This window comes from Colletotrichum jinshuiense, chromosome 5 (assembly GCF_051148585.1).
Source record: "Colletotrichum jinshuiense chromosome 5, complete sequence".
In the NCBI taxonomy this organism is placed as follows: domain Eukaryota; kingdom Fungi; phylum Ascomycota; class Sordariomycetes; order Glomerellales; family Glomerellaceae; genus Colletotrichum; species Colletotrichum jinshuiense.
In genome coordinates, this window is record NC_139312.1 from 1,373,534 (window position 1) to 1,387,924 (window position 14,391).

Consider the following 14,391-nt stretch of genomic DNA (forward strand, 5'->3'; position numbering starts at 1 on the left):
GGAATCGACTAACCATGCGGCCGGACTTGGAGACCTGCGCCTCTGCGCCTCCATCCTTTCCTACATCCACCAGCGTCTCACTTGCCTGAATTTCAGACAAACGTTGATGGGTCAAGATATGGGGACCTCCTCGTGCAGGCGACAACCAGCATGTTGACAAGAGAGCTCCAGCGTCTATGCATGGCCGACAGGTACCATGCAGGCTACCCATATCGACTCAGGGGTTCTAAGTGGTCGAACAGGATATGGGACGCATGTTGCAATGCCTCTTCGGCAACGCAAAGCGAAAGCGCTCAGGCCTGTGATCAACCGGAGACCCTATCCTTTCCATGTCGAATTCGACATGGATGCTTCCCTCCTAGAGACACAAGACTTCATACTGTGCTGTCCAGGCAGGTGCTTTTTACCGGAGTGGACATCGTAGCCGAAAGCCGAACAACTTACAATACGATTCCGAACCTAGTCGCCATATGATTGCCTCCTATGTGGGACAGCTCCTCCAAGCCAGGGGTGATCCGCCTCTCGTACCGGAATAGACCGCAGAACGCAACATCGAGGGAACGATGCAGGTTGGGATTGCTAATTCACTTCGGGGTGTCGGGCCTTCGCCAAGAGGGTGTGAAGTGACGAGACCCTCTATTTGGCCATCTTGATGATGCTCGAACCTCGTATTGAGATTCTATAAATGTGAGGCAGGTTCGCCCGAGTTCGAACTTTTCTTTTTAGCATCATCACTCGCTTCTTCAAGCCTGGGCCGACTTCCCTCTTTGCCTTCATTCGTTTTTTGGCATCTCTATATCATTCGTTGATCATCATTACCACATTCGTTGTACTTACACCCACAATCATGTATAAACGCTCGCTCTTGGGATGCTTCGCGCTCCTATTCCCTGCCTTAGTCTCTGGCGCCCCTTCTCCCCTCAATACGGTTGAAAAGCGTCAAGATTGCCTTTTCGACTCTGCCACCAACCCTTCCTGCTGGGATGGCACCCACGATCTCTCAACCAACTGGTACGAGGATGCCCCTCACACCGGGGTTGTCCGCGAGTACTGGTTCGAAGTCACCAACAGCACCATGGCTCCCGATGGCGTTGACCGCATGGTTCTTTCCATCAACGGCTCTGTGCCTGGCCCGACCATCATTGCTGACTGGGGTGACACCGTTGGTGAGTATCCGGCAACGAGTTGTGAAGAAGCCGATCAGCTTGCTAACAATCCCTCCAGTCGTCCACGTCAAGAACTCGTTGGAGAACAACGGCACAAGCATTCACTTCCACGGTATCCGCCAGAACTACACCAACGAGGCTGATGGTGTTGCCTCCATCACTCAGTGCCCTACTGCCCCCGGCGATTCCATCACTTACACTTGGCACGCGTCCCAATATGGCACCTCGTGGTACCACAGCCATTTTGCTCTCCAAGCATGGTCAGTCGGCTCGACACTACCTCCATTATTTGACATGGCTGACAATAATCCAGGAATGGCGTCTTTGGAGGAATGATTATCAACGGCCCCGCCTCCGCTCCCTACGACGAAGACCTCGGCACCATCGTCCTCAGCGACTGGTTCCACCGCACCACTGACGAGCTCTACCACGAGGCTGCCACCAACGGCCCGCCCAGAGCGCAGACCGGCCTCATCAACGGCACCGGCATGTACAACGAAGGCGGCTCCCGCTTCACCACCGCCTTCGAGAGCGGCAAGTCTTACCGCATGCGCCTGGTCAACGCCGCCATCGACACGCACTGGAAGTTCATGATCGACGGCCACACCCTCGAGGTCATCTCGGCCGACTTCGTCCCCATGAACCCCTACAACACCTCGGACATCTCCATCGGCATCGGCCAGCGCTACGATGTCGTCGTCAGGGCGAACCAGGCCGTCGACAACTACTGGCTCCGCGCCATCCCGCAGCTCACCTGCAGTGAGAACGAGAACACGCTCGACATCAAGGGCATTGTCCGCTACGACGCCTCTTCGACCGCGGACCCCACCGGCGAGGTGCCGACGTACATGGACACCTGCACCGACGAGCTCATGTCCAACCTGGTTCCCGTTGTGGCGATCGAGGCCGGCCAGCAGACGTACGACGACACCCTCACCGTCGGGCTCCAAGTCGTCAGCAGCCAGTTCAAGTGGACCCTGAACAACAACACCTTCCTTTCCGACTGGGCCTACCCGAGTAAGATGCTCTAACCCCTTCCGAGTCGAGTTATGCGCTGACATTAGAACCACAGCCGTCGAGCAGGTATTCGAGGGAGACGGCACCTACTCTGTGCAGCAGAACATTGTTCACCTCGACGAGGCCAACGTCTGGGTTCACTTCATCATCCAGAACCCCATCGGCCTGGTACGCGAAACCCCCTCCCCCCGGTGGATCACTATCCCCAACCCATGATACAGTTGCTAACAGGTTCTGCGTAGGCGCACCCCATCCACCTCCACGGCCACGACTTCTGGATCCTCGCCCAGAGCTCCGGAACGTACGATTCGTCCGTCACGCTCCAGACCGTCAACGCGCCCCGCCGCGACGTCGCGATGCTGCCCGCCTCGGGATACCTCGTCATCGGCTTCTACACCGACAACCCGGGCGTCTGGCTGATGCACTGCCACATCGGCTGGCACACGTCCCTCGGCTTCGCGCTCCAGCTCATCGAGCGCCCGACCGAGATCGAGGCCATCACCAACCTCGACACCCTGAACAGCACCTGCACCAACTGGAAGGCCTACGCCGAGGAGGACCAGGTCCACCAGGAGGACTCTGGCGTCTAAGGACCTTGCTGCACCCCCCCGCAAACGGCCAACCCCGAACTCACTGACACTTTCACACCACCATGACGATCACGTAAACGTTTTCTTATGTCGACTTTGTGCCTAGGTGTTATTTTTTTATCCTGTTTTTGATTTTTCCTTTGCCGGAATAACCGAGGAGCACAGAACGCTGTAATTTGCTTGGCGGATGTTCATATTTTCTTTTATCGACGTACATATAATCCATAATCAAAAAACTGGTTGCAACCCACAAATGCTCGCGAGTTTCGATGTTTGCTGTGCAAGTCGTTGCCGTCATCGTCGTCGCCGACGTCGTTGTCCGGGCCCCGGGCCGTGTCCGGGTCCGGAGCTTGGTTGTTTCCTTTCCTGGAAATGCCGATCCTAACGGGTGGGTCCTCCCTTTTTTCCTAATTTTTTTTCCCCTTCCCCCCTGCCCTCTTCCGTTCTTTCCCTTTTACCCTTCTTTTATTCTCCTTGGCTTACTCTTTTCAGCCAAATATTATGGAGAAGTCGGTAGTGCTACTGCTCCACGCGCTTCTGTGAGTGGGGGGGGCGAGGGAGATGGGGGTTTTATTTTGGTGAAACTCTCAGTCCAATCACGAATTGGCCGAATGCGAGCCGTGTCATGATTGCATTTTGCAACGCCATCAACGGGGCCGGGGAAGGTGGGAGTTCGTCCCGTTAGAGCCTTTTTTTATTTATTGTCTGAACGATGACCAAATTCGTACGGGTGGTTGGTTGAAAAGAGGGGGGGGGTGGGTGTAGGTGCACCGCTCTCTGCACCTCGGTGGGCAGAAATATTGCCCCCTCTCCCTCCCACCCACCCGTCGATTCGGTGGGGAAATCTGGTTGGCGCAAATAAATGAAAAATGAGAGAAAATCCCGCGAGGGAGAGTCCATGGTGACATCGTTCGGGGCGCGGGACTGAGCCTGCCCCAGTGCAAATCGTTCGATGTTTTTTTATTTTAAATTTGCTTCCTTTTTCAATGGTTCGTTCGTTGGCACCCAGCTTGGCGATGGTGCGGACTGCTCCGCCTGACCCCCTGCCCACTTCTGCGTCGTCCCCTCCCTTCTCCCGCACCCTTGTCTCGGAAGCGGGGCGGGACACCCAACCCCGGATTCTGAGAGCCATTTGATGTGTGTGTGTGGCCTTTTCCGCCTGTGGGGGGCAGGTTTCCTGGGGATTGGCGCCGAGGAGTACCAAAGATCGAGATGGCTTGGGAATGACGTCCTCTTTCTTTCCGAAATGAGGATTGAACCCCGAACCCGCGAACAAGATGCAACTGTTCAAAGAAGAAAAGAAAAATGGATAAATAAAAACGTTGTTCAAAAGCAACCCATCTTCCACTGGCGCGACGAGGTAAAAGACACTGGTAGTGGACTGCATGTACCCCAAGCTATTTTTCAATAACCGTTGGGCGGGGGGTCGTTGCCCAGCATGATAAGCTTTGCCGTGCCGGTAGAGAAAGGCTTGGGCGCCCGTCGTCATTGGCTCCGGCGCCGACCTCAGAGACAAAAAAGGGAGCTAGGCGCCAGAAACAGACAGAGCAGCTGTCATAACTGCTCGTACTATGTCTCGTGAGGGGATGGAATCAGCAGCATCCGGCTCTGGATGATTGGAGATCTCCTCTGCCTTTACCCCACGGGGAAGGAGGGACGGTGATTACCCCGACTTGGGCAAAGTTGGGACGAAACCGACCCTTCTGCTGCCCACCACCCCGGCAGCTCTTCTCTTTTCCGTGCCGGGAACCTGTCAGAGCTTCGGGCGCCGAGTTAAAAGAGCTTCGTTTCCGTCGTGTGTTTCGTCAAAGCAACGTCCCGGCTTCCTTGTTCGTTCCAAATCATCCCACAAGATAACACCCCTCCCCCCCTCCTGAGGCTTCCCAATTCGTCAGGAATCTGTAGCACGCCTGCGGGCCTGCCAACTAATCCGTTCTCTTTCGGGTACTTTTCATCCGTTCTGTAAAATCGCGAAAGGCATACAGGAACACCATGGTCGACGGGAAGCCGTCTGTTGTGGAACAGCCCACGTCGTTGCATCATGAGCACCGCGCCGGCGACGTAGAGGACCAGCCCAAGCCCTCGGCCGAGGCCGAGCGGCGCGGTCTCCAGCCGCCACCCATCATCGCCGCCATGTCGCGCGAGTACCGTCTTGAGCTCGAGAAGAGACTGAGGCGTCGGATAGACCTCCGCTTGCTCCCAATGATCGTGATTATGTACATTCTGTGAGTTCGACCCCCGCCCAGCCGGCTTACTGCCGCCGTATGGCCCCATTGGGAGATGTTTCGGCTCATCAGTGTAATTTGCAAATATAAAGGAACTACATTGACAGGAACAACATCGCTGCCGCGCGCCTAGCGGGATTGGAACGGGACCTCAAGCTCGACCCCAACTCGAACCAGTTCCAGACCGCCGTGAGCATCTTGTTCGTCGGGTACCTGCTCATGCAGGTGCCCTCGAACCTGTTTCTCAACAAGATCGGGAAGCCGGCGATATATCTGCCGACGTGTGTAAGTGCCGAATACGCAACGGGACCCAAGCTTCATCGCAAGATGGGGAGCACGAGGGACCTACGAGGCTGACCCGTGCGACTACATGTAGATGATTGTCTGGGGCGTCATCTCCGCCGCCACGGCGTCCTGCCACAACTACGCGGGCCTCCTCGCGATCCGCTTCCTCCTCGGCTTCGTCGAGGCCGCCTACTTCCCCGGCTGCCTCTACTACCTCAGCTGCTGGTACACGCGCGAGGAGCTCGGCCTGCGCACGACGATCCTGTACACGGGCTCGCTCATCTCGGGCGCCTTCTCCGGCCTCATCTCGGCCGGCATCACGGGGAACATGGACGGCGCGCGCGGCCTGGGCGCCTGGCAGTGGCTGTTCCTGATCGAGGGCGTCGTCACCGTCGCCATCGCCTTTGCGGCCTTCTTCGTGCTGCCCAACTTTCCGAGGACCACGTCCTGGCTCAACGAGGAGGAGACGGCCCTCGCCGTGTGGCGCCTCGAGGAGGACATTGGCGAGGACGACTGGACCGGCAAGCAGGCCCAGACCTTCTGGCACGGGTTCAAGACGGCGCTGGAGGACGTCAAGACGTGGATCCTGGTACGCAGTCTCCCCTCCTCTCGCGCTCCTCGCCCTTGGAACGCGCCATCCTCTCCGTTCTTCTCTTTCCTCTTCGTGCTAACAGGGGGTGCCCTCTCGCCCGCTTGCAGCTCGTCCTCGTCTTCAGCATCGTCGCCTCGGGCTCCATCACCAACTTCTTCCCCACCGTCGTCCAGACCCTTGGCTTCAACCCCGTCATCTCCCTCCTCCTGACCTGCCCGCCCTACGTGCTCTGCGTCATCACGACCTGCCTCAACGCCTGGCACGCCGACCGCACGGGCGAGCGCTACCTGCACATCGTCCTCCCGCTCTGCGTCGCCATGGTGGCCTTCATCCTCGGCGCCGCCACCCACGCCGTCGCACCGCGGTACGTCTCCATGATGCTCATGGTTCCCGGCATCTACACGGGCTACACGACGGCGCTGGCCTGGATCAGCAACACGCTCCCGCGGCCGCCGGCCAAGCGGGCCGCCGCGCTGGCCTTCATCAACGCCGTGAGCAATTGCAGCTCCATCTACGCCAGCTACCTCTACCCGAAGAAGGCCGGCCCGCAGTACACGGCGGCCTTCATCCACAACTGCGTCGCCTGCTTCGTCGCCATCTGCGCGGCGACGGTGCTGAGGTTCGTGCTGGTGCGGCTGAACCGGAGGCTGGAGAGGGGGGAGTTCGTTGAGGGGGCCATCAATGCCGCGCCGGGCGAGGCGGCGTCGCATGGATTCCGGTTTAAGGTATGATTTCGCTGTAAATGTATTACGCACGCCTTGTAAATGGTTGGCTGGCTGGCTGGCTTGGAGAGGGTGCGGCTGCGCCGGCTGAGGTTGGACGACGTCGTCCCAAGTCCGAATGCTCGAGGCGGCGCGCGCACGGGGCTTGCTGTGATGATGTTAAATAAATGAAGAAAAAACAAACTTGAGACCAACCCAGCCCAACCCTCTTTTGCCATCAAAAGTCGATGTTTCACGATACGAAGGTCAATGCGGGGGTTGCCCATTGTAGAAACAAAACGAGAAGATTTCTCCGGCAATGACCAGATCGAGAATGGAATGGAGGATAATGCGTGCCCCCGCCTTGTAAATGTTGCATTCTTCTTTTCGCTAGCCAGCCCTCCGGGTCCTTTGCAGGCAGCATTGTTTCACCGGCCACCGGCGCCACATTCATTGGAGGCATCGTTCGCGTTTCCTCCCACCCGCAAACCGCGCTGGGTGACGGGGTCTCGCCAGGTTTGATGTGTCGAGGGGTTCACCTCAGAGACTGGACGACGCCGGGGGGAGGTCACGATTCAGGATTGGCCCTTGATTCAGTCCAGACACTCTTCGTTCGAACGGGTAAACCAAGGAGCATGTGACGAGGGCCCAATCATTTTGACAACCAGACGATGCCTGCAGCACGGTGTCAGGGAGGAACATGCGCATCTTTGGAACGGAACGACGTCAAGGGCAGGAAAGGAGGAGAAATAAAAAAGCTTGAGGCGAAACGCGTTCCTCCTCACTTGCAGTCGATGGCATGCCAGTCTGGGATGGTCACGTGGTGCCACCAGGAGAGAAAGCTTGTACATGACAAATTGAGTCAGAGTTGGTTGATTGATGCACGTAGCAGCCTCTAATCCTCGTGGTGGAGCTCATCCCGGATCCCGGCTCATTCTGACTTTTGTTCTGGAAGGAAGTGACATTCTTTCCTTTCTCTCTATCTATATTTTTTTCCTTTTTCCTCTCTTCTCAAATTTGCCTAATTTAGCGCGAACCCTAGAAAGGAAGTCGATCTCATTCTCGGATCGAACCCACGTTTTGGGGGTCTCGGGTTCGCGAAATAGACTCCCCAGTCCAGGCGGGATCGGCCGCCTGATTTGTCCCTTTACCCCAAGTTTTACATGGGGAGGGACGGGGGGCGGAAGAATAGCCGAGACAAGAAAGAAGGGGAAACCCCCCCCCCTTTCCCCTCAGGCACCAGACAAACCAAAGGAAGGGGTGGTGGGAGGATGGGACGACGAGCCTCTCCCCCGCGCGGTTCTTGGAAAGGATTATTAATGATTCCAATTTGACTAGTCTTGCGTTCTCTGTTGATCCCCCCGTCGCCCTGCCCCCTCCAACATTTGGGGTGTCATTGAAACAAGCCCCGAGTTTCGGACTTGTCCCGTTGCCGGCGGCCGTCGCCGTTGGGTTGGAGACCTGAACGGGGAGGGGGCGGGCGGGTTACAGTGGGACGACAGTGCTGAAGGGGCCCGTTTCGGGGGGGGGCAGCAGTCCTTTGGGAAAATCGGACGGGCGTTCCGCTGCAGAACATTGCGCTGCATATGGTAGGTAGTTCCACGTGTTCACGGCGAACTTCTTCAGCGCCAGCCCATATAAGTCACTCTTCAGCGGCCATTCCGTCTAGGTGAGTGTTGTTACATCGACGACGTGCAGCGTCGATTCACCACTCCCCTTCCCCCCCGGCAAAACGAGAAATCAAAAGAGACCAAAGGTAAAAAAAATCACTTATCTTCATGATATCCTGTACCACCCCCGTATCGTCCTTGACTCACTCGGCATCAACACCGAGCATCAGCATCCCCTCCACCCATGCGGAGCACACACTCCACTAGCGTAGCCAACGTCCACATTGATACCACTTATCGACCTACCATTCTTGGCGATCCTAAAGACCTGGGCATTACGTACAGCATCTTGGATTGAGACGCCGTTTCTTCGTCCTCGGCTTACCTAGCCCGATGAGTACCGTCTGTCGGCGTCATTAAATTACCCCGGTGGCCCGGCTGTTCACGCGCGCCCTTCTCTCTCATCGGCTAAGATACCGGAGAACGGGAACTGGGTCGTCGGCACTTCATCTCCGAGCTCGCTGCCATCGCGGCCTTTTTCTCGAATGACGCCATCTTCTTCCTCTTAAACAATTCAGCGGCACCCGTTGACACCCAAGCATCCGACTAGTTTCCCGCCGAGATAAAGACAGGCTGCCTTCACCTCGTCACATTTGCCTGTTCGCGACAACAACCCTCCTCCGTACTTAACCGTTATATTTTAGTTTCCGCGTTATCACGCGCGATAACCCCACACCCCACCATTCACCATGCCCCTCACCAGCGAGTCACTCCGCTCGCCGCAAGCAGCCGATTTTGCGAAGTTTGCGAGTCGCCGTAGTGTCGTCCACAGCACCAAGGGAATCGTCTCTTGCACCCAGCCGCTGGCCGCGAAATGCGGTATCCAAATCCTCCAAGCGGGCGGTAACGCCGCCGTAAGTTCTCATCCGCTTTCCTGCGCCGATTACCCTTTCGTCCGTCAACTGACAGTATGTGAAATAGGACGCCGCCGTCGCAGTTGGTCAGTACACATCCATTGTCCGAGAGCTGAGTCTTGAGACAATTAGAAACTTGTCGTGAGAAGCGAAAAAGAAGAAGAAGAAAAAGTGAGATTGCTAACTCGCATGGCTTCCCCCCCACAGCCGCCGGACTGAACATTACCGAGCCATGCTCGACCGGTATTGGTGGTGACATGTTCATCCTCTTCTATGACGCCACCACCGGTAAGGTCTCAGCCATGAACGGCTCCGGCCGCTCGGCTAAAAACGCCACGCTCGAGACCATCCGCAAAGACCTCGGTGTCAAGGACGGCGAGAGGGGCAAGATCCCCATGAAGAGCGTCCACGCTGTCACCGTCCCCGGCGCCGCCGCCGGTTGGGTCGACACCATTGAGCGCTTCGGCAGCGGCAAGGTCTCGGTCGAGCAAGTCCTCGCTCCGGCCATTGAGCTCGGCGAGCAGGGATTCCCGGTGTCTGAGATAACGAGCCACTCAGTACGTCTACCTCCCCACCTTCCCATTTCCTGAATGCCACGGGACAAGGCGCTAATTTTGAAACTCAGTGGAACGTAGCTGAAGGGCAGATAAGGGCGGCCTCGCCCAACTTTGCGGAGATGCTGAAGAAGGATCCCAAGGCGGCCGACGGCGTCAGGGCGCCCAACCCCGGCGAGATCATGAAGAACCCGACGCTGGCGCGGACATTCCGCACCCTTGCCAAGGAGGGCAAGAAGGGCTTCTACACTGGCCGCATCGCCGAGGAGCTGGTCAAGGTCGTCAAGGACCTGGGCGGCCACCTTGAGCTCGAGGACCTGGCGCACCATCTCGAGCTGGGCAGCGAGCCCGTCGAGCCCATCTCGATCAAGTTCAAGCCCGCCCTCAAAGGCGAGTCCAACGGCCACAGCACGACCAACGGCCACAGCAAGACCAACGGTGACAGCAAGACCAACGGTGACAGCAATACCAACGGTGACAGCACGACCAATGGCCACAGCAAGGCCGACAGCGACGGCGTCGAGGTCTGGGAGCACCCGCCCAACGGTCAAGGCATCGTCGCCCTGATGGCCCTCGGAATCATCCAGGAGCTGCAGGCCTCCGGCGCCGTCCCCGCCTGGTCGCCCGAAGACCACAACACGGCGCCCTACCTGCACGCCATCATCGAGGCCCTCCGCCTCGGCTTCACCGACGCGAGCTGGTACGTCACCGACCCCAACGTCGTCCCCGTGCCCTCCGCCGGCCTCATCTCGCGCGAGTACCTCGCCACCCGCGCCAAGCTCTTCAACCCCGACAAGGCGACCGACAAGCTCCACCCGGGCAAGCCCCCCAAGTTCGCCTCACCCGCCCTCAGCAGCAGCGACACCGTCTACTTCACCGTCTCGGACGCGCAAGGTAACGCCGCGTCCTTCATCAACAGCAACTACGGCGGCTTCGGCACCTGCATCATCCCCCAGGGCTGCGGCTTCACGCTCCAGAACCGCGGCGCCAACTTCAGCCTCGATGCCGACCACCCCAACAAGCTCGAGCCATTGAAGCGGCCCTACCACACCATCATCCCGGGCATGGTGACGAACCAGGCCGACGGGTCTCTCCACAGCGCCTTTGGCGTCATGGGCGGCTTCATGCAGCCGCAGGGCCACGTGCAGGTGCTGCTTGGCCAGTTGGTCGCCGGGCTGACCCCGCAGCAGACGCTCGACGCACCGCGCGTGTGCATCGTCGCCGGGCTGCCGGAGGTGGACGCCGACTTTGACTGGACGGTAAGCGTCGAGGAGGGCATGCCCGAGGAGACGGTGGAGGGCCTGCGCAAGCTGGGGCACAAGGTCGAGGTTGTCACGGGGTCTGAGAGGGCGTTGTTTGGACGAGGGCAGATTATCAGGTACACCGTCGACCCGGTCGAGGGGACGGGCGTGTGGTCTGCGGGAAGCGACCCACGCGGCGACGGCGCGGCGTACCCGGCCTTGTAGTGAGACGAATTGTATTGGACCGGAATCGACGCAAGGGAGCAACAGCAGCTGGAAGTAAGGAAAGCACGCCTCGCGCACGTGACCACATCAGCAGTTGCTTTTGAGGTCACTTTTAAACCCCCGTTCCCCCCTATAATAATAAAAAAGTCAAAGAATATAAAAATTAAAAATAAGAAAGTGACCCAATCAAAAGCCCGTTCTTGATGCGTACCCTCGGGCGACAGCGTCGGGACACTCCCACGATGTGTTTGTCGAGACGGGGAGCGAGACATGAGAATCATTTAAAATGTCGTGGACCTTTCCGATGAATAAATACCACTCTATTTCCCGGGCATATCCCGCGCTCGGTAGCTGCCTTCCCTTTGGTATGATACAATTGTACAAATCAACGCTTTCTAGCGCCAGCATCTTTTTGCCCCGCTTAATCCTTCTTCTCGCTCTCAGCCTCGACCAGAACCTTCTTCTCCTCGAGCAGCTTGGCCAGCTCGCCGTTCTGGTGCATGGAGACGAGGATGTCGCAGCCGCCGACGAACTCCTTCTCGACGTAGAGCTGGGGGATGGTCGGCCAGTCGGAGAACTCCTTGATACCTATTGCGCCCGTGGTCAGCATGGTTCCCGCCTTCTTCCATCCCAGGGTTCATCTTCCTATGGTTTGGGGGGTCGTACCTTGTCGCAGCTCGGGGTCGGCGAGGACGTTGAAGGCGGCGAACTTGGAGGGGTCGACGCCCTGCAGGCCGAGGATCTGGATCGAGGCACGGGAGAAGCCGCACTGAGGGGTCTCGGGGGTGCCCTTCATGAAGAGCACCACGGGTGCAGAGCCGACGGCATTCTCGATCGCCTGCCGTGTCTCGGCGGAGAGGAGACGGTGCTGGGTGAGGAAGGGCAGGGGAGCTCGGAAGGCCAGCGGGCGGGCAGCCGGTCGAGCGGCTTGCCGGGCGAAATTCTGCAAAGCTTTGGGTTAGCGATTGTGGCACTGGAGATGGGTTTGGAGCGGCCGTGTGGGATATTCCAACATACTGAGCGGAGGAACGTCCTTGAGAACATGGTGGGCAGTGGGGTAGTGCGTTGAAGGGGGTGGTCAACGGGGAGCAGTTGATGAGAAATGCGAATTTGTTATCGGAATGGCAGAATGGGTGATGTAATAAGGTGTGCTTTCTCGGTGAGGGAGCTCGGGCCAGGGTTCACCGAACTCACCGTGAATAGCGGGCCAAGTACAACCAACGGCCCAATGATTTCCCCTTCATTGTCATCCATCCACTATCGAGTTGGCAAAGTGCCCGACATCAACATCAGGGTTTGTTAGCTTCTGATACATCGTTCTTTGGCAAAGCTCTTTCGTGCAACTGTTAGGTCGACGCAGCTAGCTCGGTCAGGATGGCACTGTACTCACTACAATTCGTCCGCTCAGTGCATGGGAGTGAGCATTGAACTGGATGTGGATATTTCATAGCCAACCGTGAGTACTTTTTAGCTCTGGCAATGCCTAGCTTGTACATATTGCCAACCCATCCTCTTGGCACTTAGGACAGTCACCTCTTCGGCTGCCAAACCGTCACGTACACAGTGATGAACATCCTACGGGAAGAATTTATCAGCATATCTTCTACATGTTGGTCTAGTTGGGGCAAGTCCCTCCTTCACAGACAATTTTGTACTATTGATTGTTGCTATGATGGTCCTCAACTTCTAGAAGTTCTGACAAGCATTTTTATTTACGCCAGCAGAAAAGAGACCCGGCTGTGATAGAGTTGTACATAGGGAAAAGGACCTTTTCGATTGCATAACCACGCGAAATGGCATAGTCGCCGGCATCAGCTTTTGCACCAAGGTAGGACGGGAGGTTGAAGGATTCAACCAAAGCCAATTTAAACGAAGATCTATAGAGTTGCACAATTGCACCATACAAAGAAGAGGGCCCATTGATCCATATGGCCTGAAGATGACTTCAGAACTTGGTGAAGACGCAGAGGGAGGAATACGCTCTTAAGAATTGGCTTGGCTTGGAGTTAGAGGTGAACTGACGAAGATTTGGCAGCGTAAATTGCGGAGTCGTGTGACCCGTTAGAGTTCTTTACTAACCTGCTCGGACTAAACACCAACTATTGAACGCCCGCTCCAAGACCTAACCTTTCCTCCGTGATTCTGACTACGTCCACCCAATTAAGCATTGCACCATTTCCAGTATCGCCGCAAGCAAGCGTCTTTTCCATCGGTTTCAGGATCTCAAACCACGACCACTCCTCTTCAAGCACCTTCACTTGTTTTGCGGTGATCGGATGTGCATGCATAGCCGAATTCATCGCAGGTGCAACAAGAATCTTCTTTTTGCGTCCATCAATCAGACCCTCAGGATCCCATGCACGGATGACGCTAGTCTGAAGGGATATAAGCAAAAGCGTACACTGTTACACCAGTCTGAAGGGACTTACAAGCAGGTTATCCGAGAAACCGTTCACGATCTTTGCCAGGGTATTGGCAGACAGTGGCGCAATAAGCATGAGATCCGCCCCTAGGAAGATCAGCACCGAAGAGGTTGGTGGGAGGGTCTCCGGCCGCTAGGCTGGTGAATGAAGAGTGACTTACATCGCCGTAACTCGATGTGGAGGATTGTTGACCCGCGGCGCCAGGGCTGTACCCACTCGTCCGCATCCAAGTGCAGACCGTCGACATTTGGAAGAGCTCGGATGGCAGATAGTGAGGGCTGTTCCGCCGTTGCACCGGTCAAGAACTCTTTCGCGGAGGCAGTGAGGATGACTCTTATTGAGAGATTCTTGTGATGCCCGAGAGCCTGGATGATGTTGGGCAGTTTGATGGTCGCTACCGAGCCGCTACAGGCTAGAAGTAGGTGGATCTTGCCATCGGACCGGGACGCCGCTACGGCCGCCGCCGGGTCGTCGGAGGCATTGACTTGAGACATCGGGGGTGGGTGCTGTGAGTAGATATTAGCTTAGGAATCACTCAGTTAAATATCAACCCTCTCATTCCATCCCGATATTCAAGTTCAAGTTTACTATTTCGATTACTATTGCGTTGTGAAACTGGGTTATATGAATATATCAAATGCTCTTCCAGAGGAGACGTGGGGTTGGGAGCATGTGTCGACTCATCGCGGGCATTGACCCCACTCGAACATGAGAAGTATACTCACATGCGAAAGCTGAAAACCGGGACTTCTTCTACCTCCTAATAGATGATCTGGATGCTTCAAAAGTGTTTAAAGGCTTTGGTTTATGTTTGAGACTTTTCCAACATGACAAACCTTGTTGTCTCA

The 14,391-nt window shown here is 56.7% G+C and overlaps 5 protein-coding genes across 5 annotated transcripts; 3 read left to right on the forward strand and 2 right to left on the reverse strand.

Annotated features, from left to right (window-relative positions):
- Positions 1-847: 847 nt before the first annotated feature.
- EsH8_V_000367 (uncharacterized protein) lies at positions 848-2,773 on the forward strand (the record flags this gene model as incomplete). The annotated part of the gene is made up of 5 exons (XM_083272883.1): positions 848-1,166; positions 1,225-1,426; positions 1,480-2,183; positions 2,239-2,351; positions 2,426-2,773. The coding sequence occupies 5 exons, from the start codon at positions 848-850 to the stop codon at positions 2,771-2,773; spliced, it is 1,686 nt and encodes a 561-aa protein (XP_083125598.1).
- A 1,992-nt stretch (positions 2,774-4,765) lies between these two features.
- On the forward strand, positions 4,766-6,606 carry EsH8_V_000368 (uncharacterized protein; the record flags this gene model as incomplete). Its single annotated transcript, XM_083272884.1, has 4 exons — positions 4,766-4,998; positions 5,091-5,283; positions 5,375-5,872; positions 5,983-6,606. The coding sequence occupies 4 exons, from the start codon at positions 4,766-4,768 to the stop codon at positions 6,604-6,606; spliced, it is 1,548 nt and encodes a 515-aa protein (XP_083125599.1).
- A 2,329-nt stretch (positions 6,607-8,935) lies between these two features.
- EsH8_V_000369 (nucleophile aminohydrolase) lies at positions 8,936-11,120 on the forward strand (the record flags this gene model as incomplete). The annotated part of the gene is made up of 4 exons (XM_083272885.1): positions 8,936-9,100; positions 9,168-9,186; positions 9,308-9,657; positions 9,726-11,120. The coding sequence occupies 4 exons, from the start codon at positions 8,936-8,938 to the stop codon at positions 11,118-11,120; spliced, it is 1,929 nt and encodes a 642-aa protein (XP_083125600.1).
- A 421-nt stretch (positions 11,121-11,541) lies between these two features.
- On the reverse strand, positions 11,542-12,164 carry EsH8_V_000370 (monothiol glutaredoxin GRX5; the record flags this gene model as incomplete). Its single annotated transcript, XM_083272886.1, has 3 exons — positions 11,542-11,708; positions 11,787-12,063; positions 12,138-12,164. The coding sequence occupies 3 exons, from the start codon at positions 12,162-12,164 to the stop codon at positions 11,542-11,544; spliced, it is 471 nt and encodes a 156-aa protein (XP_083125601.1).
- A 1,055-nt stretch (positions 12,165-13,219) lies between these two features.
- Positions 13,220-14,037, reverse strand: EsH8_V_000371 (flavoprotein; the record flags this gene model as incomplete). Its single annotated transcript, XM_083272887.1, has 3 exons — positions 13,220-13,495; positions 13,550-13,629; positions 13,704-14,037. The coding sequence occupies 3 exons, from the start codon at positions 14,035-14,037 to the stop codon at positions 13,220-13,222; spliced, it is 690 nt and encodes a 229-aa protein (XP_083125602.1).
- Between the last annotated feature and the right edge of the window lie 354 nt (positions 14,038-14,391).